This window comes from Notechis scutatus, chromosome Z, assembly GCF_049901735.1.
Source record: "Notechis scutatus isolate UNSWTSFEM ecotype Mainland chromosome Z, rNotScu1.2, whole genome shotgun sequence".
Taxonomy (NCBI): domain Eukaryota; kingdom Metazoa; phylum Chordata; class Lepidosauria; order Squamata; family Elapidae; genus Notechis; species Notechis scutatus.
Window position 1 is genome coordinate 140787220 of NC_142025.1, and position 27993 is coordinate 140815212.

The following is a 27993-nucleotide window of genomic DNA, read 5'->3' on the forward strand; positions in this document are numbered from 1 at the left end:
CACCTTTCTAAGGATGGGACGCTGTGCTGTAGACGGTTCTGAGGAAGGTGACTGAAAAAGGATGAGTTGTGGAGATATTGGGAGGTTAAGGAGAAACAGATGATATCTTCCTTGTGAAGATGGGAAAATTAAGAGAATTGCTTGAGAAAGGCAGGAAATTGGAAACAACACTCTTCTGTAAGATAAAGAAGCACAAATAAATTAGAACTATTGGTAGCAAATCATAGATTGAGGATGGGCTTTCTTAGCTTTAAAGAAAATAGCGGGTAAATATTTGAGGTAGAAACATTCAGTTGTCTACATAGACAACTGAAACAAGAGGGCAAATCTTTGTCATAGGCTTAGAGAATATTATATGTTTATGCTATTTATTATTCTCTTGCCAAAAGAATCGAACTCTGGGAATTTCCCCACAGATAATTTTATAATATGTGTTAGCTTATTATTTATGGGTTCAGTTTGCACCATTTTGTCTGATTATAAATAATACCCGTAATGTTCAATTTTTAATTATTTGAATAACTTAGTTAATTTATGTCTCTTTTTTTTGGTGAACATAGAAATTTCTTCATATGGAAGTGGTCATCCCCAAAAGTTCAAATTTGGGTCCTTATATCTAGATTTATCAGAATTTTGCATATAAAATCTGCTTGAAAATATTTCAGAATTCAAGTTTGAATCCTCATGAGAATATGTCGTGTTACTTGCTTTTGAAAACACTTTTCTGCTTTCTTCCTAGTCTCTTAGATATTCTGTTTCAAATTATGGATTGAACCAACTCTTACCTGCTTTTATTGAGAAGGAGAAAAAAATACTTGTATAGCTATACATTGAAATTTACCAGTAGTTTGACCACAGAAGAGATCATCTACATCAGGTTTAAATTTATTCCTTTCTTTTATTATGATATAATTTCTATGTATTCTAAGATATGTATCCCTGTCCTTATGCAATTAGCAGCTGCATATGGGAGTAGAATGTTAAATTACAAGGGTTTCCAAGATTGCTACTTAAAATTAATTCAGTATTTTGTTTAAAAAAATCATCTGCTGGCAGATTGTGAATACATTGACACAAAAGTATGATTTAGGGTCAAGTGAAAATAAAATAAAACAGTCAGGAATTTTTTAAAAGAATTTTTTGTGGCAAGGTTTTTCCCAACAGTTTTTGGTCATGCATCTGTCCCCATTACTTCAGTTCCAGGATGATTTGATTCAGGGATGGATATCTGAATAGAGGAGATATCCCATTTTTAAATACCTCAATAAGCAATATTACAATTTTATTAAAGAATCATTATTTTTCTGACTTTCAGGAACTATTTCTTATCAGCTTATTTTTCTTTGTTTCTTCATATAACAAAATTGAAGTCTTACTTCGATCATACTTCAGTTTCTGAGATTGCACATCATTTGCTAACCAAATATTTCTTTAGTTAATAGAAATAAAGGTTTACTTTTCAGAAAAAAAGATGAAGTTAAAAAGTCTGAATGTTCTCGTTTAAACACTTTTAAGCAAATTTCTATATGCTACATTTTGCAGATTCACTTTGCCTCTAAACAAATAAGACTATAGAATCATGAGTCCAGGCAGTTCTGTTTTGTTCTAAGTATACTGAATTACATTAGCCTTGTACTGTAGACTACAAGCCTTGATTGGTATAAATATGCCCACTGGTTCCTTGAAAAAGAAAATGACCCCAGCTTTTAGTAGTTTTAGTCAGAAGTATTGTCTATCTTGTATTGAGACAATTATGGTAAACTGACCATAGACAAAGAATATAAAAGTATTTGAGATTTAGTAGCTTTATTCAGGGGAAGGGGGAGCAAGTTCATTAATCAGGCCTTATAACTTAGGATATCATGTGAACACAGCAACTGGGGTTCAGCTATTTTCAAAGTCAACTGCACATTCAGGTACTTTGGCATAAGCCACGGAGTCTTCTGAATGCTGTAAGTAGCTTGAGAATGCTAAACAGATCTTGAAATAGATGCAGGAGAAATTTTCTGAACAGATTGTTTCACAGTGCTTAATATTAAAACTTGTGGTTCTTTTATATACAGAAAGATATCCTTAGATGGTGATTCTGAGTTTGAAAGTATGAAAATAATGAATGGCAGTAGGCTCTCTCATTGAAATTACTTCTGCTAGAAATGAACACATGATTTAATATATTCCTTTGATTCCATGTGCATCCTGCAGTGTAAATGAGTCAGAATGGATCAGGAAGGTGGGGGTGACTTCCAGAAAGCCCCTAACTTCCAGTGGAGAAACTACAAGCTCATTGTTGATCCTATGCTTAAGGATGGCCCGCACAAGATCTACCGCTATGACGGAGTGCATTTCAGCACTAATGTAAGTGAATAGTATTGGGTTTTTTATTTACTTTTTACTAAATTGTACCTCTGTGTTCTTTTTTAATATCTTTTCCAGATTCTGTGTATTGCTTCTCCTATTTTCTTCATGTACTGTATTTTGCTGAGTGTTAACATTTTAGTTGGCTTTCTATCTCTTACATGAGAGCAGATTCGGTGTGACACAAATCTTTGGATGAGTCAACTCTGCACTGATCCTTGTCCAGCTTTTTCATGACTGCCACAGGCTCCCCATTCCATACTGCTCTTTTTCTTTATGTGTCATTATACATTTATAAATTAGCTAACACAAGAACCTGAGTATTTTCCATAGTTTTCCAAAGGGTGTGGCCAAAAATTCTGATATTTCCTTCTTTCATATTGAGTTTAACTTTTAGGAACATCATCTACACCATTTGCCAATTTTGATAATATTTTGTACTATCTAGCATGCAATAGATTTCTGTTGTGAAACTTGGCTAGTGGACCTTGTGTGTTGTCTCTTAAAGAGACAACATTTGAACCTGTTGATGATCTAGGCATCTAAAAAAGGTGGTGATTTTAGTGAGGGGGAAGGTAGTAGTTGACTGGATTTAGGTAGTGTTTAGACTTCTGCTTAAATCTCATAGTAGCCAGTGATTTTCTTAGCATGCTCAAGCATTTACTCCACTAAAATCAGTAGGAGTTTAACTTACTTTCTTTTTCTAACACATGTTCATCATAAGTTTTTCTGTGTAGAATAAAAAGGCAAAATTTCCAAGAATGTTTCTTAGATAGTTAGTTTCTATGTATTTTAACATTACAAAAAGGGCATTGTGATTAAGACTTATGAAAGAGTGCTGGTATAATACTGAAGGCATAAGGTTCTTGGTAGTTTCGAAGCCTGTTAGTTTCCAAGCGTCCATAGTCTACTGTGTAACAGCAAATGGAGAAGTTCAAGTCAACCATATTTTCCTTTCTAATTCAAGCAAGAGACAGGGCTTGAATTCCATAAATAAGATTCTCTGTTTTTAAAGTTCCAATCAATTCTTAATAAGAGCTATCATAAAAGAGAAATGACTTCTTTGAAAAACATTCATAGAAATGGGAACAGGCCTTGAAGCATTGTGAAAATCACAGTCCTTGTTTCTTAGTTGCTAATCATACTTACATATATTTTCTCTTTTACACACTAAGCCATCCATGATATAATTATTTGTTGATGCTTAATATTGTCTTCTTCAGCATGGTGTTCTTCTAATTTCCTGAAAAGGAAATATTTTGCAATCACACTGAAATATAAAATATATTCCGCTGTAATCTGTATTAAATTGAGGTATGCAAATTTTTTCAGTCAAAATATTTGCATCATGAAATATTTAAATATCTGAATGCCAATGACATCTTACTACGAGTTTCTCAGTATTAAAACACAGTTCAGGTTGTGAAATAAAAACTAGAACATACTTTAACATCAGTATGGTTTGTTCTGAAATATATAGTGTATCCTAGTACAGGATTGGAAATTTTTGTCTGTCTGTCTATCTATCTATCTATCTATCTATCTATCTATCTATCTATCTATCTATCGCTTGATTTGTGGAAAAAGTGCCGCTGAGAAGAAATCAGAAATAAATTTAAGCCTTATGCCAAACACTTCTAAAAAGCAACATACTATATTGCACTCAGCATGGGACATTTCACAATTTGTGGTTGAAACATTTTACACACCCCTAGAATTGGAACACTATTTTCCTTTTTCTAAATTTAATTTTTTCTAATATATACTGTGCTTGAAGTTTGATAGAACTAATTTTCTAATAATTCAGTTTTAGATAGTTTGATTTTGCTTGAATGTATTTTTTAAATATTCTTCCGGATTAGGCAGGAGATAATGTGAATATAGAGTCATATAAAGCATATGTATCTTTAATTAAATAATGCCAGTTTCAGCTTGGCACTGTACCACATAAAAAAAATAAAAATAACTCAGAAAAATTCCGCATTCTATAATTCAGAGGGATTTCAAGCTTCTATTTCCTTGAAATAAGATGCTACTTGAAGTAGAATGAATCTTCTCTACTATTTGCTTTTTTTCTTCCTGTACAGAGTGTTAGTTTCACTTTCATTATAGCCTGTGAGGTTTTTTTTAATTAAACATTGCCTTACCTGGGCATGTTACCAAGTATCAGAACTAATAGTGACAAAATAATTTCATTTAGAACCTGGAAAGAAAATTATTCTAGAATGATTTTTAAACCTTTTTTCAAGTTTAGTGCCTTATATAATTGACATTTGTAAGTCCATATAAAGGTAGTACTTGACTTATGACCACAATTGTAAACCAAACTTCCCTCACTAAGTGATACGGTCATTAAGTGAATCATGCTTAATTGTATGAATGTTTTTGCTGCAAATGATATTTGTTGATGTGTTGCCCATCTTAGAATAATATTAATCTGCATAGTGTACAATAGATTTATGTTTTAATTATTTAATGATTTTAAAATTTTTATTTGTAATTCTGTTTTTATTGTATACCTCCTAAAGTCAGATTTGTGAAATGGGCAACTATATTAATTTGATAAAATCAAGAAGTACTTAATGCCATTTTGTCAGTAAGGATTTTGAATCACCACTACTTTCGAATCTTTTCTCAAGGACTCAGGTCACACTCCTGTAAAAGTTGTTCAGGATCCGAGACATAGGAAATGGTCTAAAACCAGAGATCTTTCTCTTCCTGTCCCAAAATTTAAGGTAAGCTACACTTACTTGGTTACAGATAATTTTTCTCCAATTCCCTTAAAGCCTCCAGATCCATTAGCAGAACACTAAGTATCACATATGTATTTCTTGGAAATGCATTCTGAGATTTCCTTTCATTTCTAAAGATTCCCTCAGGATAAAGAAGGTTGGAAGATAAGAGTAAGTTGGTAGGGAAATTGAGCCCTGTCAGTTTAAACAGTAAGCATATATATCTACCTCCTTCAAAATTGATGCTGAAAAATAAGGTAGTATTCAAGGAGATTGCTATAGTTCTTTTATAAAAACTAAAATTCTCAAAACTGACCAAGAACAGCAATAGTGGCTCCTAGGAGGACACACCATGTTGCTGCATTTTGTTCAGACTTTCTGTATTTCTTTTGGATGAATTTTGGTGAAATATCAATGGATAATAAATGTGTGCTTAAAAAATAAAAGAAGAAGAAACTTTCAGAAAAGTACAGGATAAATAAAGGATATCCAAAGTGTGTGGGTGTATATAGAAGTGTCCATTTTAGTTTTGGAAATTATTGCCAAGGAAATGGTAATACATTGTACTTAATAAGATCTGGGATTTAAATGGAGAAATATCTACTTCAAGGGCCAGAGACCTGGACCCAGATGATCAAAGTTCAGCAGAACCATGATTTCTGAGTCTATCCTTATCAATATTCTTTAAAACTATTTTCTTAATTATTGGTATGTAACTGAACTGGAAGTTGATTTTAGCTTCCTCATCGCATCTTGCTTTCTGTCATTGCTGCAGCTAGATGAGCACTACGTGGGCCAGATCCCTCTGAAGGAGGTGACTTTTGCTCGGCTCAATGATAACATCAAGGAATCCTTTCTCTGTGAGATGTGCAAAAAGTATGGTGACATTGAGGAGATTGAGATTCTGTATAATCCAAAGAATGGCAAACATCTGGGTCTGGCCAAGGTGCTCTTCACCAGCACAAGGGGGGCGAAGGAGACAGTCAAAAACCTGCACAACACTTCAGTCATGGGCAACATCATCCATGCCCAGCTGGACATCAAAGGTAATGACCATTTATTTATTTATTTTAAGGGATTTATATTGCCACCTATTCGCACATGGTGACTCAAGACGGCTTACAAGAATATAAAAACTTCAGATAAAAAACAATAAAACTAATAAAAGAGAGAATCATATAATAAAATAATAAAATAAAATAAACCCTCCGCCTCGACGACTTCGGATGAGCCATTTAATGGGCTCCATCCTACTCTGTATTCCCCAGGCCTGCTGGCAGAATCAGGTCTTCAGTGACTTCCAAAAGAATGTCAGAGTGGGGGCCATTCTAATCTCTGTTGGGATGATGTTCCAGAGAGGGACCCACCACGGAGAATGCCCTTCTTCTGGGTCCTACCATGTGTATCTGTCCCTAGAGCAGGGCTGTTTAACGCCCATTCCCGGTTTAGCAAAGGGGAAAAAAGTCCTGATATGTCACGTGACAATGCTGTGATGCTGTGAGTTTGACACCCCTGCCCTAGGGAATGGGAGCCGCAATATTCCCTGCTTCTCCTCTCTGATGGGTTGGCAAGAGATGGTCCCTCAGATAACCTGGTCCCAAGCCATGAAGAGCTTTAAAGGTGACAACTAACACTTTGAATTGCACCTGGAAGCAAATCTTCAGCCAATGCAGCTCCTGCAGGAGAGGTGATGCATGTGCACACCGCGGTCTACAAAAACATTTGAGCCGCTGCATTTTGCATCAATTGGAGCTTCCAGATGTTCTTCAAGGGCAACCCAATGTAAGCGCATTGTAGTCAAGATGGAAAGTGACTAGGGCATGAGTGACCATGAGTAAGGATTGTTGGTCCAGGAAAGGCCGTAACTGACGCACAACCCACAGTTGCGCAAAGGTCCTCCTGGCCACAACCGCCACCTGCTCTTCAAGCAAGAGTCACGAACCCAGGAGAACCCCCAGATTACACACAGGATCTGTTTGGGGTAGTGCCACCCTATCCAAAACTAAAGGTGGCAATTCTCCCTGGTTCAAAGAACCCCAAACCAAGGGCCACTCGGTCTTGCCAGGGTTTAGTTTCAACCGGTTGCTCCCCATCCAACCCCTGTCAGATCCAGTCACTGTGAAAGGGACATTGCTTAACTCACCACAGGCTTAACTCATCTTTAGTCACTCTCCTAATTTAGTATCATCTCCCTGGTTTTGAATGGCAACTGTTTTTTTGTTTTTACAGGTCAACAACGTATGAAATATTATGAACTGATTGTGAATGGCTCTTTCACACCCCAGACTGTCCCAACTGGAAGCAAAATGCTGAATGAGAAGTTCTTACCTGATTCAGTAAGTTTAGAAACTTATTTGAATCTAACGGATTAGTTTAGGTGCTCCTTTTTCTTCACAAGATCTCCCCTGTAGGTTTCCTTCCCTATTTAAGACTTGCTTAATTGTTTGATCGCCCAACAAGAGAGAATCTGTTACTAACTTCTGCTTTCTAGGATACTGCTCCCTTCCCTCTGCTGAACTGCATTCATTGCCTACCTGCAACTCTCCTGTGTCCTATAGGTAGTAGCTGAACACTTGCTTTAGGCAGCTCAGTCTTCAATTTTGCCATGAGTGCATTTTGGTAATTGAAGTAGCTGAGCTAAGAAAATGTTAGGTATCATCTAAGACAGATGCTTACCTATTAGGCAGCGTGGCGTGAGCCACTTGGCTCTGCATTGCACATGAATGTTAGCTCTGGGCAAGAAGTGATATCAAGCAATTGTCAACCTTATTCTTTTTACAGTCAGAGTCTCGAAGACACCATTCGGCCAATTCCTTGTACCCGTGTAATACAATGCCTTCAACGCCTGGCAATGGCATCCCTTGTTCTCAGGACACTCCATACTCCAGTGGCCGACAGGACACACCTTCTTCCTATGGCCAGTATACACCACAGTCCCAGGGGACTCCGTATACCCCTCGGGGAGGAACACCATATTCACAGGATTCTGCCTACTCTAGCAGGTTAGTGTTTCTCTCTTCTTCTCTCCCCCCGAGACAAGATTTGGGGAAACCATCCCAAATAGTGTAGGAGCTTTTCAGAGCCAGTTCATTGGGGGCAGAAAAGATGGGCAGGTGCTCATGGAACTGCTTCTTTCTTTTCCTCTCCAAGGCAAGGGACCCCAGGCTACTCAAGCTACCAGCCAGAATCAACGTCCTACAAATCGTCTCGGCATGAGAACAGCTTTTCAGACTCGTACTTCCGCTGGCAATATGTTTCATCCTCATCTTCATCTTCCTCCACTCACTACCGCAGCAATGACCATCACTACCCACCTTACAGTCAACAGTTTGGTGGTAGCAGCAGCAGCAGCAGCAGTGGTGCGGCCACAACCAGTAGTAGCCGATATCAGCGTCTCTCATCCACCTCAGGGCGATCTTCCTCCTCCTCCTCCTCTCATCGCTCTCATCCGAGAGAGGACTCTGGCTTCCATTCCCGACACAGAGAACGTTCTCAACGGGATGATCCTACTCTTCCATCCACCGTCACAACCACTACTCCTTCCACCTGTGTTGTCACTGCAGCTTGCTCCTCATCTGTAACAACGGCATCAGAAAGCATTCAGTTCCAGAATAGTCATGGTTTTGCCCAGCAGAGTGTGGAACATTTCCCAGCACCCAGTGTGATCTACCCATCTTACACAGCCACCCCAGAGTCCTTCTCTGTGACTGCAGAACCCCATGCTGTGGATCAGGATTACCGGCTGCTCCCCACGGCAGAAACGTTTGCAGCCAACTCCCTGCCTCCCACAGAATTTCTTTCTCAGGAAACTAAAGAGAACATCAGTCCAGCAGTGACTGTAGCCCCAGGGATTGATGACCGATCCCGTTCTCCTGCTGTGCAGACCTCACCGGCCCGATCTGGTTCCCCTGTCCCTGAGACTACCAATGAGAGTGTACCCTTTGCTCAGCACAGCAGCTTGGACTCCCGCATCGAGATGCTGCTGAAGGAGCAGCGGTCCAAATTTTCTTTTCTCAGTTCAGACACCGAAGAGGAAGAGGAAGAGAAAGGGGGTCCCAAGGGAGCAGAGCCACATGGCCCCTGCACCCCACCACCACCTCTTCCAGTCAGCTTTGAAGATGTGGTGCCAGCCATGGATGAGGCAGCAGGAGACGAATCCCCAAAGGCTAATGGGCAAGACAGAGTAGGTTTTCAGGGTTTGGAATCTGCTTTGTTTTGTTTTAATAGAATTGATGTGAATGGGTTCTCTATCGGCAGTCTCTGAACAAGCAACCTTCTGGGGGCAGAAGAATGTTTCAGGGCTGATGTCTAAGGAAGCTTGCTAAAGTACAAGTGCTATTGTTGTAGTTTTTTAAATGATTTAAGGTAAAACCCCTAAATGGGCCTGAAAAAATAGCATGTTTAGTGCCCAAAGAATATTAGGACAATAAAATGAAGCAGCCAGAGAACAGTTTTATTCTGCAATTTTGAACACAAGCCTGCTAGATCATAATATGCATAGGTGTCCCTTTTCCCTGTCTGTATGCACTAAAAACTTTGCAATTTTAAGTGCATATAATGTGAATCATTTTAATAGTATGTCAGCTTAATTTGCATGCTTATCAGATGGTAATTTTGTTGATCTTGCAGATAATCAATTGGGTTACTTAACCAGGCAATGTTTAGAACTAGAAATCAGGCTAGTAACCTTTCTATAATCAAGCATTTTAAAGTTTGGCAGATCTGGCCCTGTTTTTCTTGATTTTTAAGCTGAGAATATTCGTAGCTTTATTAGATTGGTCAGATGAGGAGAATGCAGGAATGGTGAACTCATATTTTGCAAGCTGCAAGTGAGTGTTGATTGGACTGCCTTCAGGCGAATAGATTATCTGCCTAATTCATTCACTCTACCACTTTCTTTGCTGTTCTCTTTCCTATTCTTAATCAGGCATCTCAGCAGTCTTCAGGTGAAGACATGGAAATTTCTGAAGATGAAGCCGAAGTTGAGCCTGCAACTCCTGTGGCAGGGGTGTCCGACCCTCATTTTTCTGTGATGCCATCAGTTCTGGGCCACATGCAATTGGGGGTGTCCTCCTTTACTTCCCACCATCATCCAGAACCACCGCCCTCTTATCCAATCCAGCCTCTCATGTCCGTCTCCCTCCCTCACCTGGCGGGTAAAACCCATTCACTCCCTAATTTTGGCCAAGTCGGTCCCCGTCTTGGTCATCGCCTGTCCGATTTCAGAGGACGAGCAAATGTGGTGGGTGGAGGCCGTGGTGCTCCCCACATCTATGACTTTGTCAACTCCATGGAGCTCATGAACAGGCTTGGCAACCAGTGGGGTGGGATGCCCATGTCTTTCCAGATGCAAACCCAGATGCTTAGCCGCCTTCAGCAGCTGCGCCAAAGCAAAGGCCAGTACGAGGACCCTTTCTCCTATCACCGAGATGCAGCTTCTTTTTGTGGTCGTCCTCTGTATGGTGCTGGGTACTTATTGGAGCAGGGCACTCACCACTTCCAGCGAGACCAGCTTTTCATGCAGCAGCCATCAGCAGTTGGGACCTCAGAGCAACAGCAACAGCAGCAGCAACAACAACATTCCTCGGAGCAGCCGCCTCTGCCCCCTCCACAGAGGCATCTTGATTTCCGGACAGCTCCATGGGGATATCAGGAAGAGGTGGCTCCGCTCCCACCACTTCCTGAAGATCCACACGCCTGTGTAGTGGACAGTGTCCTTGCAAGCCTCATGCAGGAGATGAAGAACATCATGCAGCGAGACCTCAATCGCAAGATGGTGGAGAATGTGGCTTTCAGCACCTTTGACAAGTGGTGGGAGTGCAAAGAGGAAAAGGCCAAGGTGATTTTGCGGCAGGGGAATGGAAGGGATGGGTTACCACCCACCTGAGGCAGATTGGAAGGAAATGGGAGATAGGTTATCTCTGTACAGGTAATTCTCAACTTACAGCAGTGATGGTTGCAAGGTCCCAGAGTCAGTTGATCCCCGTTTGTGATATTCTGACAAGCAAAGTCAATGGGGAAGCCAGGATCACTTAACAACTGTGTTACTAATTTAAGAACTAAAGTGATTCACTTAACAAATGTGGTGAGAAAAGTCATAAAATGGAGCAAAGTGACAGCATATTTCTCATGTAACAACATAAATTTTGGGCTCAGTTGTGGTCGTAAGTTGAGAACTACCTGTATTGTCTATTTGAGTAGTTTAGCAATATTGGGCCAGAGAGAGAGAGAGAGAGAGAGAGAGAGAGAAAGCAAGAGAAAGACAATAGTACACAGGTATATAGGTTGGCAACCTTTATAAGAAGTGATCCTTTCATAAACTTTGAGATTAATAAAATAGTTCTCAGATTGTAGTTCTATAGGCCAGCTTACTACTTTAGACTCTTCTATTGTATACCCTCCTTTCTTCCAGAATGCTACTTTCTTCCACCATGCCCGTAATTTTTCCATAATCAATGCTGCAATCTTGTTGTCTTTAGCCTTTCCAGAACACTGTTAAACAGCTAGTCAAGGAAGAGGAGAAGGACAAAACCAAACTGAAAGAACCCGCCCTTCTGTCTCTAGTGGACTGGGCCAAGAGTGGTGGGACTGGTGGCCTGGAGGGCTTTGGCTTTGGGACTGGCTTTCGAGGAGTCCTCAGACTCCCCTCCTTCAAGGTAAGTCTTAAGATACAGATAGGCTTAAGAAACAGAAGTATCTTGACAGACTTGAACATTGGGTGCTATCTAACAAAATGAAATTCAATGATGAAAAAAGTAAGATTCTACATTTAGACAAGAAAAACAAAATGCACAGATAAAGTATATTTGCTAGCTTGCTCAATAATAGTAACTGTGAGTGGGATCTTGGACTCCTTGTGGACATTCATTTAAATATGAGCCAGCCGTGTGCTGCAGCTGCCAAAAAAGGCAACACAGTTCTAGGCTGCATAAACAGGGATAGAGTCAAGATCACGTGAAGTGTTAATCCCACTTTATAATGCCTTGGCAAGGCCCCACTTGGAATACAGTTTTGGTTTCCATGATGTAAAAAAGATGTTGAGACTCTAGAAAGAGTGGAGAGAAGAGCAGCAAAGATGATCAGGGGATTGGAGGCTAAAACTTAAAGAACAGTTGCTGGAATTGGGTATGTCAAGCTTAATGAAAGGGGTGACATGATAACAGGGTTCCAATATCTCAGGGGCTGCCACAAAGAAGAGGAAGTCAAGCTATTCTCCAAAGCACCTGAGGGCAGGACAAGAAGCAATGGGTGGAAACTAATCAAAGAGATAAACAACTAGAACTAAGAAGAAATTTCCTGAGAGTTAGAACAATTAATCAGTGGAACAACTTGCCTCCAGAAGTTGTGAATGCTCCAACACTGGAAGTTTTTAAGAAGAGATTGAATAACCATTTGTCTGAAATGGTATAGGGTTTCCTGCCAAAGCAGCGGGTTGGACAAGAAGTCCTTCAGTGTCCTTCCAACTCTGTTGTTCTATTCTATACTAAAGGCCAGGGTATCCTCTGGGGCTGGAGGCCTGTTCAGGAAGCTGTACAGAGTGGGACTCATATTTCTTCAGGGGCAAATGATTTAGTTTGTTTGCCATCTGAAAAATGGTGCTCTACTCAGGAAACCCATTGTTTACTTTTGCCACAGGTGAAAAGGAAAGAACCCTCTGAAATCTCAGAGTGCAGCGAAGTGAAGCAGCCCTGCCCTTCTACTCCTGCTGAAGAGGATGCGGAAGGTGCGTAGCCTCACCTCCAGGTTGTTGATTATACTCTTTAGCCTTTTATAATCGGCGAGAGGATGACTTTTTTTAAAAAAAATTCAAAGCATAGGTATCCTTTGCTTTAGCCAGGAACGTTCCCATGATCTGAATAAAAAGCATTCTGTCCCTGCTCTCTGGTTTAGAGTCTGAATAGGTTTGACACAGAACTAGTAAAAAAAAAATGGAACAGATTTGACCAGCTGTGATGGAAATGGGCTGCCCAGGGAGGTTTAGAAGATACTACCCCTTTGAGAATGCTAATGTTGCTTTTCTTCTTCATTGGTCCCATTGTCTTGGGAGAGGCTCAGCCTATGTCACTGCAGCAGGAAAGGGAGATGAAGTTCCTTGGTGTCACTTGCTATTTTCTTCATTTTCCCTCTTTACCACTTTGCAGATAAAAAATCCTTACAAATACCCAAAACCTCCAAGAGGGACGATGAAAGGATCAAAGGTCCAGGAAAGCGGCGAAAACTTTTCTGTCTGGACAGTGAAGGAGAGGAGGCATCTGAGGACTCCTCCTCAGGAGAAGGTGAGAGGAAGCTAACATTGTTTTAGCTGTTCCTGCCAGCATTATGCTTATGTACTCTTGATATTTGTGGATCATCCATGTTAAAGTTGGTTCCCACCACAAATTAACTTGGAAACAGTTTGAATATGTATTGGTTACAGAAGGCCTATTGACCTCTAGATCCTGAGTTATCCTTGTGTGCTTGGTCAGATAGCATGAAGAACCTTAAATCCTTTCTTTTCTTGTCATGTTTCTCCAAAAAAACCTCCCAAAGGAAATGGTTCCTCTGTAGAATTCAGAATAATTCTGCAAGCCTTAAATGTCTTTTGGGATAAAACTACTGCTCTGTGATTTGGGAATTCTAGCCAGACTTTGGGCTTGAGAACTTTATGTCACTGTCTTCCTAGGATGAAGAGGAAGAGCGCCGTGAAGATGAACAAGGTGCCGGAGGACACAGCAGAAAGAGGGAACAAGGTATTTTTCAGTTAATAATTGATTGATGAGAGACCTCATTAGCTGGTATACATGGTGACATGCCATTATCTGTATCATCATGGTAATTGTAATACCAGTTTTTTGATACCTGTGGAAATTAAAGCTGGGTTTAAATTGAAACTGTTTATTTTGTTTTGTTTTGGGGGTTGTTTTTATTTGTTTTTTGGTTTATTGTATGCTATCTGGAGAACTGCAGTGTATAGCCAGGTAAATTATTCAAACAAATAATTTCAAATTCTTAGCAATGTGTTTTATACCTCTTTTAATGAATTCATTTCTTCCATATGTGCTCTCACTACCTCCACCACTCCCAAGATTATCTCCCTCCATCCATACCATTTTCAGAGCATTTCTCTAATCCATAGGTAAGCAGAACAGTAGCAGTATTACTAATACACTGCTCAAAAAAATAAAGGGAACACAAAAATAAGACATCCTAGATCTGAATGAATGAAATATTCTCATTAAATACTTTGTTCATTACATAGTTGAATGTGCTGACAACAAAATCACACAAAAATTATCAATGGAAATCAAATTTAGCAACCCATGGAGGTCTGGATTTGGAGTTACACTCAAAATTAAAGTGGAAAAAATCACTACAGGCTGATCCAACTTTGATATAATGTCCTTAAAACAAGTCAAAATGAGGCTCAAAAGTGTGTGTGGCCTCCACGTGCTTGTATGTCCTCCCTACAACGCCTGGGCATGCTCCCGATGAGGTGGCAGATGGTCTCCTGAGGGATCTCCTCCCACACCTGGACTAAAGCATCCCCCAACTCCTGGACAGTCTGTGGTGCAATGTGGCGTTGGTGGATGGAGCGAGACATAATGTCCCAGATGTGCTCAATTGGATTCAGGTCTGGGGAACGGGCGGGCCAGTCCATAGCATCAATGCCTTCGTCTTGCAGGAACTGCTGACACACTCCAGCCACATGAGGTCTAGCATTGTCTTGCATTAGGAGGAACCCAGGGCCAACCGCACCAGCATATGGTCTCACAAGGGGTCTGAGGATCTCATCTCGGTACCTAATGGCAGTCAAGCTACCTCTGGCGAGCACATGGAGGGCTGTGCGGCCCCCTAAAGAAATGCCACCCCACACCATTACTGACCCACTGCCAAACCGGTCGTGCTGGAGGATGTTGCAGGCAGCAGAACGTTCTCCACGGCGTCTCCAGACCCTGTCACGTCTGTCACATGTGCTCAGTGTGAACCTGCTTTCATCTGTGAAGAGCACAGGGCACCAGTGGTGAATTTGCCAATCTTGGTGTTCTCTGGCAAATGCCAAACGTCCTGCACAGTGTTGGGCTGTAAGCACAACCCCCACCTGTGGACGTCGGGCCCTCATACCACCCTCATGGAGTCTGTTTCTGACCGTTTGAGCAGCCACATGCACATTTGTGGCCCGCTGGAGGTCATTTTGTAGGGCTTTGGCAGTGCTCCTCCTGTCCCTCCTTGCACAAAGGCGGAGGTAGCGGTCCTGATCCTCGGTTGTTGCCCTCCTACGGCCTTCTCCACGTCTCCTGATGTACTGGCCTGTCTCCTGGTGTCTGGACAATGCTCTGGACACTACACTGACAGACACAGGAAACCTTCTTGCCACAGCTCACATTGATGTGCCATCCTGGATGAGCTGCACTACCTAAGCCACTTGTGTGGGTTGTAGACTCCGTCTCATGCTACCACTAGAGTGACAGCACCGCCAGCATTCAAAAGTGACCAAACCATCTGCCAGAAAGCATAGGAACTGAGAAGTGGTCTGTGGTCACCACCTGCAGAACCACTCCTTTATTGGGGATGTCTTGCTAACTGCCTATGCTTTCTACCTGTTGTCTATTCCATTTGCACAACAGCATGTGAAACTGATTGTCAATCAGTGTTGCTACCTAAGTGGACAGTTTGATTTCACAGAAGTGTGATTGACTTGGAGTTACATTGTGTTGTTTAAGTGTTCCCTTTATTTTTTTGAGCAGTGTATATCCATGTGCTACTCACTGCAAACTAAACTCGGAGTAAAGTATTCAGTTTGGTCCTTATTTATTTTCCCATAAGTGTATAAAAGAAAACACTTTGCAGATGTTTTTCAGTCCAGAAGGAAGGACAAAGAATTATACAAGTGTCTAAAATCCAGCCGTCTTGTTTCTTCAGTTCACTTCACATTGAAATGTATTGTTCTCCTTTGAAACAATAATAATATCAATGGAATCCTGAAAAGGCTAAATTCTGGACCCGTCATCATGCAACATGTGGAAAATCTTGGAATTATTATTTTGTTGTACTTTATCCTTGATCCAGATCGTGATAGCGATGGTTCGTCCAAGTATTCACCTTATGAGGAGTCTGATGATGACAGTGACAGCACTTCTGATTCCGAAAGCAGCTCCTCTTCCTCATCTTCCTTGTCATCATCATCATCGTCATCTGATGAGGAAGAGGTTGAGAGCATGGAGGAAATAGATGGCTCTGCCACTCCACTGGAGTCATTGGGATGCACGGAAAAGAGAATATGGCCAGCAACAGGCATTGAGATGGGCAAGAAGTCAGAAGCAGCTCTCCTTCAAGGTAAGATGCTAAGCTCTGGATTTCCCTAGGGAAAGCCGATTGATCTTTCCAAGAGTGATGGGGAGGACAGCCGCTGCATCTTATCATGATTTCTGTGCTTTGGAGCTAGGAGTAATTTGCCCTGTTTGCAGCTATTAATTCAAGAATAACCTCAGGGCTTTGTACACATGTATGCTGTCCCTAGATGACTTAATTCTGTATTACGGTTTTGGTGCCAATTTTCTGCTGATAACGCTCAGCCCCCTCTTTCTGGACCAGACATTTCCAAGTGTTTTTCTGATACTGCCTCAGAATGGATATGTTCAAGATTGACCCATTTTAACTCTGGCCTCTTTGTATGAGCTTTCACATCTGTCTTTCCATCTTCAATTGGTCACACCAAATCATGTGGCATCTATTTTTCTCCTGTCTCTTTTCCACCTAACCATCACTATTGTTGTACCTGGAGCCTTCACAGCCTAAGGTTCTTTTAACAGGCCTTAGAATCTTGCCACGCAAATGATAGATTACAAATCAGCCTAATTAATAATAAATTATCATGAATAGGAATAGGGAGAAGAGTTCATTTTGCTTGGACATAATGATATTAAGGGAAATGCAAAACATTCCAAATGAAATGTGGAAAAGTTTCACACAGATAGTCCTAGACTAACAGTAGTTCGTTTAGTGACTAAAGTTACAATGGCGCTCAAAAAAGTGGCTTAAGACTGTTTTTCATACTTACGACCATTGTAGCATCCCCATTCTCGTGTGATCAAAATTCGGATTGGCAGCTGATTCATATTTATGATGGTTGCAGTGTCCTAGGGCCATGTAATCCCCTTTTGTGGCCTTCTGACAAGCAAACTCAATGGGGAAACCAGATTTACTTAATAACCGTGTTACTAATTTAAAAACTGCAGTGATTCATTTAACAACTGTGGCAAGAAAGGTTGTAGAATGGAGGAAAACTCATTTAACAAATTCTTAGTTAGCAACATAAATTTTGGGATCAGTTGTGATCATAAGTCAAAGACTATCTGTATTTGAAACACCAAATGGTCATTCTCAGAATGGCTAATTTGTGTGTGCAAACTAGCTGCTTTGACTGTGAAACAAGTTATTTAACCATGAGGATGAAGGTTCGTTCTGTGAGCATATTATGGGTTGATTTCTGAACATTTTGTTACCAGGCTAGGTAGCAGCGGAGTTTAGGGAATGTCAGTGTCCTCTATTTCCCTATTTTAACCGTGTTAGAAGTGTCTGACCTCCAAACAGCTTTGAATTGATGGAATGTTGTACACCTCCCATTATGGTACTGGTATCATTTTGCATTCAAGCCTTCCCCAAGAGAAGCTATGGTTGCTTTGATTGCCAACGGATAAGAGTAGGTCATTGCAATCTAAAAACCATATTTAAGGGGAAAAATCTTGGTCATTTGGATTATCCTGGATAATTTGGAACTGGTCATTGTGCCTCGGATTTCTTTGTTAGAGGGTTCATTTGGTTGTTTCCTTGACTGCCTGGGAAGCAATCAGACAAGAGAGGGAGGAGCCCTGAGAAACTTAGAAAAGGCCCGCTCTCATAAATCAAGCAGCTAAAAATGACACCAGGAAGTTTGCTACATTCAGACATGCAAAATTGTCTTAATATACCCTTTCAATAAGGTAGATTTAGTTCCTCTAGTTGTGTTGTCTCTCTAGTTTACCCAGCAGGGCTGACAGACACCAATTCAAAAGTATCAAGACTCTTCCTGTCCTGCTTCTTTAATGCTAAGCTACAAATGTTAGCAATCTAATATTAAAATTTCCATTTAAATAAATAGACCAAATCAAGAATCCATAGATAAAGACTTTTTTGGTCCCTTCATTGCTGAAAATAAGAACATCTTTTATATCTTTATTATACCTAGCCCTGAAAGGACTCCTTAAATCACTAACATAAACTTTATCTCTCATATAGGCCATGTTGTTGAGGAGAAGCCTACTTTACCTCAGAATGATACTTTCCTAGTCCCAGCAATAGAGGAGAAAGGTGTCTGGATAGCCCCAGAAGAGCGAACACGACAAGAACGATCTTCCTCACCCATTCCACTTCTGCCACCACCCAAGAAACGCCGGAAAACAGTGTCCTTCTCAGCTCCTGGTGAGGATGAAGGGACCTTGGAGAAGCCACTGGAATTGGCACCTTTGGGTCTCCTAGCCCCACTGCCCCCACCTCCTCCTCCTGTCCCCATAGAGGAAGCACAATCTCCATTAGTTCCTGTGGAACCCATGCTACCACCCCAAGTGTCCTTAACTTCAGATACCCCTGTTCTAGTTACTTGCTCCTTGCCTCCCCCAGCCTCCCCGGTAAAGCTAGTGGCTCCTCCCAGCCGCAGGCGGGAGCCGCCAAAAGCAAGTCAAAGGACAATCAGCAACCTGCCAGCAGACCACGCTTCTCTTGTGAAGTGTTGGTCAGAGGATATGCCAACTGGTCGCTCCCGAAACCGTTCTCGCTCCCGAAACTCAGAACATTTGAGGATACCACAACCCCCAGAGGAAGATAGACTGCACATGCGTGAGCAGATGGGGGCTTCCTCGCTACTGGAGCTGGCCAATCAGCCTGACCTGGCTGTACTGGCTGATGTGGCTCTCAAGATGCCCACCGTTGCAGGTAGAGAAGATTTGGAGGAGACCTCGGATGAATCTCAGGAGCCGAAGCGTCTGCTTCTGCCACCCGTGTTATCCCTTGAAGTCAGCAGCATCTTCATGGAGCATAACTATACCATGGCAGTGCGTGCAAAACCAGTAACTGTCTCCCGGAAACACGATGAGGCAGCACTACTTGGTTCTGCTGACCTGTTGCAGATGGAAGTATTTAATGAGCACATTGGTGAGGTTCTGGAGGCTCCGGAGGAGATAGTGGCAGATGCCAGTGAAGTCAGAACTGAATCTGAAGTGGGCGATCTTGTAGCACTGGCGCCCCCATCTCCCCAACCCCTCGAAAAGCCTAAGATACCTGCTGTCCCAGACCAGCAGCAGCCACAGATGAAGAAACCTCCACATGGCCTAAAGGAGGAGGTGGTAAAGGATCTAGGAGCATTACCTTTTGTCCCAGAGAGTCTGTTCCCTTCTGAGAGTGAGGAGGAGGAGGAGGAAGAGGAAGAGGATGATGAGAGCCTTGATAGCAGTGACGAAGGGGAGATTCGTAGAAGATCTCTGCGCTCTCATTCACATAAGCACACCCCTACCCAGCCCCCTTTTCCGCCCCCAGTCTTTGAGACCCGCAGTGAATTTGAACAGATGACAATCTTGTATGACATCTGGAATTCAGGGCTAGATTTCGAAGATATGAAATACTTGAGACTGATGTATGAGCGTTTGTTGCATGAAGACAATAGCACAGACTGGCTGAATGACACCCATTGGGTCCAGCACACCAATATCCTTCCTGAAATATGTGTTAAATTTGTGGGTAGGCTGTGGCTCTCATGAACTTGTATTGAAAGGATAGCAAACCTGTGGCTTTCCAGGTACCTCTGTGCTACAGTTGTCAGTGTTCTTACAGCACAGACCAGGTTGGGAATTGTAGTTCAGCATCTGGACAGCTTCTCTATCCCATTTTAACATTATTTTATTATACTATCAGCGGAGATTTCTGAGTATTATATTTTATTGAATTCTTCTGGGAATCCTCTTTTGCACATTCTAGTCCTCTTCCCTCCTTTCCTTCAAAGATCTGCAATTCTCTAGGTAGAAGGAATGGCTGTTAACCAAAATGGAATCTGTAGTGTCAATACATCTAGGGCAGAAATGCCAAACTGGAGGCGCATGGGCCAAATACGTTATGTACAGGCTGTGCCCACCCCAGCTCTGCGAAGAGAAAAAATGTCGCAAAATGTCAGCGTGATCTAGGCCTTTCCATCTTTCTTACTGTATTATCTATTTTATCTAAAGAAAGTAGGAAAAGAGTTACTGTATTTTTTGCTCCATAAGATGCCCTTTTTTGTCTCTCAAAAGTGGCTGGAAATGTCTGCGTGTCTTATGGAGTAAATATTGCTGAACCCACCCATTGGCCCCCACCCTTCGGCCATTTTCGGCTCTGCTTGCCCCATTTTCAGCCTCCGCATGCCCCGTTTTTGGCCTCCACGTATCCCATTTTCAGCCCATTTGGTAGTGATAAGCGGCAGCAGCAATCCCCATCACCTGGAACAGCTGATCAGCAGTATTCCGGAGGCCTATCCAGCTGCCAATCAGCTGCTGAATCAGGCTGCGATAACATGCTGAAGCTGACCAGGCTATCTGCTGTTTGCTGCAAGGACGCTAGCCAGATGAATACCGATGGATGCTAGGAGGCAGGGGCAGATTTTTTTTTCTTGTTTTCCTCCTCTAAATCTAATGTACGTCTTATAGTCTGGAGCATCTTATGGAGCAAAAAAAATACGGTAATTTCATATTCCAACTATTAGACTTCATTGGGCAAATTTAATGGAATTCTATCAAACATGGAGTACATAGCATAAAAACATTTATATTTCAAAACAATAGAAGCTTTGGTGTATAAGATATTTTAAGTGCAATGATACTATCTCTCCTCCAGAGCTGCTATTCAGTCTCCTCTCAAAGGTGCTTTTTCAAAAGGCAACTAGACTGTTTTTTCTTTGAGGAGGAGGAAGATGTTTCGTTTCTTATCCAAGAAGCTTCATCAGTTTTGGCAGGATGGTTGAGGCCATGGAAGGAATCCATCCTTCCATTACCCCCACCATCCTGCCAAAACTGATGAAGCTTCTAGAATGATAAGTGAAACTACTTCCTCAAAGGAAAAACAACAACATTCCATTTGGGATTACTTCTTCCTACTATACTAGACTTTTAGGTAGTTAAAACAAATTGCAAAAGATACACATGGTCTTTATTTAGCAGCTGTCTGAATTAGTGACTGTTTTCAGTTATGACTGTGATGAAAAAGTAACTTTATGACTAATCCTTGTATTTAAAACCTTCGCGGGTTTGTAAAGCAAAGGATCAGCTGAAGTAATATCACAAGCATAGTTACAGTTTCACTTTGACTGTTTCACTTAACCAAGTGGTCAGTCCCAATTGTAGTTGCTAATTGATTGTTTGCTTGTAGACATTCCACTTCCTAACAAGGTAACATCATCAGCACTATATGGTATTTCTCCTTGACTGTCCTGCCTCCACTCACAAATATTGCAAATCCCAAACGGAAGAGGAAATTGTCTGACCTGCGGGAACATCAAACAGGTTGTGCTCGTAGTGAGGGCTATTACCACATCAGTAAGAAGGAGAAGGACAAATACGTTGACATGTGCCCAGTCACAGTGCAGCAGTTGGACACCACTGATACCCAGGTTTGGCCCTGTTCTTGTGATGTGCTCATCTGTTTAGTATGTTTTATGCAGCATTGATTCCAGAAATTACTGATGGAAACACAATGAGCATAGGTATCGGTAGATCCTCACATATTATAAAGACTAGGACTGGCTATAAACCACAGTGAAAAATTCTGCACCACGATAATTCTTAAACCTTGTAGGAGAGAAGGCTCACAATCATTTTCAGCTTCATGCTTTAACCGGATTTTTCTTAATCCGTGTTAAATTTTCTACTGCTACATTTTGCAATCATTGACAAAGTCAGGTGTTAAGATTAAGATGCTGAAGATCCACTACCAGCAATCTGGGACTGTTTCTCAGCAATTCTTCAATGTTCTTAGGATTCACAAGACATTGCTTAAAATGGTTAGTCGTTTTCCTTTATTAATGAAAATTGGAACTATTTTTAAAACTGAAAATCAAATAGCAGAAAACAGAAGAATTGGAAAACAATGCATAAGTGCAATTTATGTGAAGTGGAAATGTTGAGTGTGCTCTCATTTTATGTCATATCATTGCTCCAACCAATTAACCTGGTAACTATAGAAGGAACAACCTGTTAATGTTATTTTATGTAATGGAATATGCATATGTTAGCCATACCATGATTTAGAACTAGTTATTGTTCATTTATGATATTCAGGTTTTTTATTTATAGATTTTTAAGTATTTAGATTTATTTATTGGCATATAAATTATCATTTTATAGGCCTATAGATTATCAATGTATATGAGTTAAACCTTACTGCATTATGGAAAATAATATTCAAATTGCAAAATTTAGAAAGTATATGTATCTCCTAAGGCACTCTCAGCATGGGAGACTTTTTGAAAAGCTGTAACTGTTGGCAGTATAGTATGCAAATTGATTGTTAATTTGTATGTTTATTTTAGTATATGTGAGAAATTCTAGTATCATTTTTGCTGCCATAGACCAGTATTTCTCAACCTTGACAAGTTTAAGTAACGTGGACTTCAGCTCCCAGAATTACACCAATAGATGCTCTGGGGAATTCTGGGAGTTAAAGTTCACACCACTTAAAGTTGCCAAGATTAAGAAACACTGTCCACCTTAAGGCATTGTCATCTTGCAAGGATGGATACATCCATAATTCAAATAATGAGATTTTTTTCCTGACTGCTTCCTTTACATTCATTATTTCTAACAAGCTTGTTATGCCTTCCCAGGGCACCAACCGCATCTTGTCAGAACGACGATCTGAGCAAAGGCGTCTGCTGAGTGCCATCGGCACCTCTGCCATCCTTGATAGTGACCTTCTGAAACTTAATCAACTGAAGGTACCAAAGCGATTTTATTAAGCAAATTGGGGGGGGATAGAAGAGAAGTTGTCAGGTAGGGTTGGGAGCCTAGAATATATTAAAGCATTTTTTTTATTTAAATAGATGAACAGTAATAGTACTGTAAATTAAATAACTCCTTTTCCCCTTTTCATTTATTTTAGATATTTTATTTTATAATTGGCCAAAAATTAAGACGCATTTTGTTTTTTGTGCAACTTCTCTTCAGAAGTTTGAGGACTGATCATCCTATGTTTTAAAAAAAAACAATAAAACCATAATAGAATCCTGTGGAGAATCTCAGTTGTCCAAGTCATGGTTGTCCCAAAGGTGCTTTTTCAAGAGGTAACAGGACTTTCTGGTTGTTTTTTTTGAAGACGTCTTGCTTCTCATCCAAGGAGCTTCTTCTGCTCTGAAAACTGAGCTGAAGAAGCTTCTTGGATGAGAAGTGAAACATCTTCAGATAAAAACCATAAAGTCCAGTTGCCTCTTGAAAAAAAGCACCTTTGGGACATAATATAAGCCAGTTTACATGCTGGTTTTTTTTTGTGTGTACACAAGGCTGTTTCTCTCAGCTTCAGAATAAAGAACTTACACTCCATTGCTGGGGTTTCCCTCTTCCTTATATTTCCTTACAGTTCCGAAAAAAGAAACTCCGGTTTGGACGGAGTCGAATTCATGAGTGGGGCCTGTTTGCAATGGAGCCTATTGCTGCCGATGAAATGGTCATTGAATATGTGGGGCAGAACATCCGCCAGGTAAGCAAGCAAAAGCAAACTGAGCTCTATAAGGTAATACTACTACTGCTTTTTAATACTTTCATCAGTCCTGCCAGATGTTGGATGCAACAACGTGATGGAGATTTTTAATAACAAGTAATTCACCTTAAGACCAAAACTATTTCTGTAATTTAATGTGTGCTGTTTTTTAATATGTTGATTTTATTTAATTTTGAAGAAAAACAGTTGTAATGTTTGGGACATTAACATCTGTAATTAATATTGATAGAATATCCATATTCTTTTTATTTTGTTTTCTCTGATCTGCTTTTAATAAAGAGAATATTAAGAACCTATTATATAAATATCACAGAATTAAAATAACACATTTTACTGAAACCTAGAAGATAGAATACTAGATGATTAATATGGTTAGATTTAATAATATATGCTAGTCCTGTATCAACATTCTATAGGCATACTTTTAGTTTCTGTAAATTTTATTTATGCTTTTTTTCTGGTTTTAATAGCACTTTTTTCTTTTGGTTAATCATTGTATTTTCTGATTAGCAGGTGATAGCCATTACTAAAAGTTCAGCAAATAGATGCTTTTTCTTTTTTGGTCCAGTTGGGTAGTAGAAAACTGGCAATGATATGCAAAGTAGAGTTTTTCGTGATTTAATCCTCATGTTTTTAAAATTCCTACTTTTGTTAATGATCATTTTCTGGTTATTGCTTGAATTAATTTAATTTAATTGATTTAATCCTCATATTTTTAAAGTTCCTACTTTTGTTAATGTTCATTTTCTGGTTATTGCTTGAATTTTAGATGTGCTTAGCTTATTTAAAAGTTTAGGGCATATTAATTCAGTTTTTACTATGAAAAATCAGATTGTCAACATTCAACAATTTGCTGCTGAGTGTTGGTACTTACGGGTTTGTGGGTTGATTCAGATTTCCTATCCATGGAGTAGTCCAAATCGTGCTTCCAGCCTCAATCATAGCTTTCATTTTTTTCAAGCGTCAAGTGAGATGCTAAACCTGATAAAATTAAGGAAGTCTCTGGTCTTTTCCTATATATGAGCCCTTTAAAAAATAAAATATAAAGTTTGAATGGTTTCCAAGACAGATAATGCCATAGTTAGATTCTTTTTTTCTCTGACGCTTCTGATTGTGATATATCAAGAGAACTATTGGGATCCTATTTGGAAGATGACCTCTTCCCTTGCCTGTCTTTTACTGTCCTTAAATTAGCTATTGTTGCTTTTTTTATAAATAGTGAAAATGTGTAGCAGCTATAAATGAAACAGGAGAATGTAATGAAATTGAGGGGAACTTGACCTGAGTGTTCATGTAAGGCTTTTAGTGTTGGTCTGTGGGAGAGGCACCTGCAGCTAATTGGCACTAGAGGGTGCTGTGAAGGCTGCATGGAACAGCCCTGCTTTCTCAATGCTGAGAGTTTGTTTAGACAGTGGATTGAATAAATGCCAGCTGATTTTCATCCACCTGGATAAAAGCATGGAAAGGACTAGTTGGAAGACTGTGCAGTTGCAGTTTGCACAGTATGATGGCTACCCCCCTCCCTTCCTTTCCCCTAAGAGAGGGAATTTCACTTCTATTCTGAGTCTCTGCTGTGCTCATTCTTTTTCAAAGATGGTGGCTGATATGCGTGAGAAGCGGTACGCCCAGGAAGGTATCGGGAGCAGCTATCTTTTCCGTGTGGACCATGACACAATCATTGATGCCACCAAGTGTGGCAATCTTGCTCGTTTCATCAATCATTGCTGCACGGTAAGTTATGTGGAGATGGCCCCTTATTGCGATTCTTGCTGCTGCCCATTCTGTGCTAAGTTTATCCTTTACCCTTGAATGGGCACGTGGCTGCATGCACACAAGGGAGAGGGGAGGGGGAGGGAGACGAGAAGAGAAGAGATTCCTTCAACAGACTTAGCATTTAATATATTGGCCCTCCTTAGAATGGGGCAGCCTGCTCTGGTCTCTTGCTCTCTGCCTAATAGCATTTAAAGCCTTGCCAGGGTCAGGACTCTAGTTGTCTATCGGAACTATCAAGAAATGTCTTGGGACAGTGGCGTAAGGGAAAAGGGAAGAGCCCTCGTGAACTCATTCGTAGAATGTTGATCAATCAAGAATGTACATTTCCCTTGCCACTTCCCTTGTTCCCAGCATCTGTTTGTTTCAGTCCCAAGTGGCTTTTGGGTTCCCCTTCCTTTCTAATACAATGGCAGCTGCAGAACGGAGTTTGAAAGGCTTTGGCAAGAGGTGGCCTGCTGCTTTCTTTAAGGGACTCTTCACTCAGGTCTGTCTTTCCTTTCTTTAGCCCAACTGCTATGCCAAAGTCATCACGATAGAGTCCCAGAAGAAGATCGTGATCTACTCCAAGCAGCCCATCAGCATCAATGAGGAGATTACATATGACTACAAGTTCCCAATTGAGGAGAACAAGATTCCCTGCTTATGTGGCACAGAGAACTGTCGGGGGACCCTGAATTGAAACAGAAGCCTGGCATTCCTATTTATTTTGTTTGTTCACCCCATTTTTCACCAGTAGTTCAGCATCTCTTCCCACAGAGCTGCCGTGGGAAAGTTCTCAGTCGCCTTAAGACCCATCTAGAATCTTTTAGAAGTTTTCCATTTGCCTCTCCTCAGGTTCCTAATCAGTGAGAAATCTCCTTTTCTTCCAGTCAATCAGAAATGGTTCTCTCCTTCTCACTTACACTGGTGTTTCTGTCATTTTTGATCCAACTCCAAAACAGATAGCAGTTAAACACCTCTTCCTCCTTGGATGAAGAACGGCTTTAATCTTAATTGCCTACAAGTCAGTTCTGCTTTTAAATTTAGCAAAAAGTTTGAGTCTCCTGTTCACTGAAGGGTACGTTAAACAAAATTTATTCCCTTCAATTTAAGGATCTTCAGCGTGTTGAGGTCAGTTAATAAAACTATAGGAATTGCAGGGTCCAAGAAAAAACCTATGAAGAATTTTGAGACCATTCAGTGTTTGATGTTCTTGAAGGGCATAATGGTACATGTAGTTAGGAGTTGATGAATCCTTGAGATGTTATAGTTGAGGTTTTTTAAAGCATTGGATTCGTTTATAAAACATAGGTTTATTGAGATGTATATGAGAACAGTTCTGGAAGGAAATCCTTTCCTAAATGGACTTGTTCTGATATTCAAAGTTTTCCCTGAACCCTTATAGCCAAGATTATCCAGGGATTATGACTTCCCAGTTTCATTTAGCTATATTTTTAACTATGTGCAAAGATTTTAAACTTTTCTGGGTTTAGATGATTTATTCCTAATTCCATCTGTCATTTTATTCTTCCAACCACGCACTTAAGGTTACAATAGCAAAGATTCTGAAAAGTAATTTTATGGTGGCATTCAGATTGAACCTCCCTTTCCCTATGTTGTGTCTGCCTTGCAATAGGTATTAAAAAGGAGGGGAAATCCAAAACCCCATAATTAAGGGAGCCATTTCTTTGCTACAATTATGGCCTCAATAATCTGACTCATAGCATAAGCTAAGACCTTACCCCAATCCCCTTCCTTCCATATTTTTTTCTTAGGAGAAGAAAATTGTGTATATATCTAGTCCAGATGGATTGGTTGTTTCTTGTAGAAACACATGTTTACTGCTATGTAAATATTTTATTTTTGTTGTCCACTTCATACTGAAAAGAGAGCTGTAAATAACGTTTCATTATATTTCCTTTTCCTGCTTTTATCTATATTTGCGTCATGCCACTTTTCTTTTTAAAATGCAACGGATCTTTTTCCTTTTCTTATCGTGGAGCAAATGAATGGGGTATTAGAGGTCAGCAATGCGTATTTCATTAGCCACTTACATGGGAGTCAGTTAAAACAAAAGACTTTAGGCACATCAAGCTATTTTAGCAGGATTTACTGTTTCTTATGTCCTATCACATTCTGGTTGTTTTTATGTATGTTTCTAAACTGCTGCACTGAGATGGCAGTTCTGTTGAGGGCTTCCCCCCCCCCCCAAAAAAAAAGCAGACTCCCTAGAGTTAAGGTATATTGAACGGCTTCCAACTTCCCCAACCTGAATGTCTGAATATACATTGCAGAGAAAACGACATATGTTTTGCAAATTCTGCTTTAATAGTGGGGACATAAGTGGGAAAGAGGAGTCATGCTTTTAGGATAAGCTTGGGGTGAGATGCCCATAAACATAAACTTA

The 27993-nt window shown here is 40.5% G+C and overlaps 1 protein-coding gene across 1 annotated transcript; it reads left to right on the top strand.

Annotated features, from left to right (window-relative positions):
- Positions 1–738: 738 nt before the first annotated feature.
- SETD1A (SET domain containing 1A, histone lysine methyltransferase) lies at positions 739–27495 on the top strand. The gene is made up of 19 exons (XM_087947110.1): positions 739–877; positions 2203–2355; positions 4995–5090; positions 5863–6133; positions 7317–7423; positions 7869–8089; positions 8238–9270; positions 10015–10926; positions 11567–11743; positions 12723–12810; positions 13229–13363; positions 13748–13816; positions 16134–16400; positions 18342–19802; positions 21563–21732; positions 22945–23055; positions 23694–23813; positions 25428–25565; positions 26113–27495. Exons 2-19 carry the CDS (start codon positions 2218–2220, stop codon positions 26284–26286), a joined length of 5688 nt encoding a protein of 1895 aa, XP_087803236.1. The 5' UTR covers positions 739–877; positions 2203–2217; the 3' UTR covers positions 26287–27495.
- Positions 27496–27993: the final 498 nt, after the last annotated feature.

Coding starts and splice junctions, on each gene's coding strand:
- SETD1A (XM_087947110.1), top strand. CDS start 2,218: ATGGATCAGGAAGGTGGGGGTGACTTCCAGAAAGCCCCTAACTTCCAG. Junction 9,271..10,014: donor AGGCTAATGGGCAAGACAGA/GTAGGTTTTCAG, acceptor ATTCTTAATCAG/GCATCTCAGCAGTCTTCAGG. Junction 13,817..16,133: donor CAGCAGAAAGAGGGAACAAG/GTATTTTTCAGT, acceptor TCCTTGATCCAG/ATCGTGATAGCGATGGTTCG.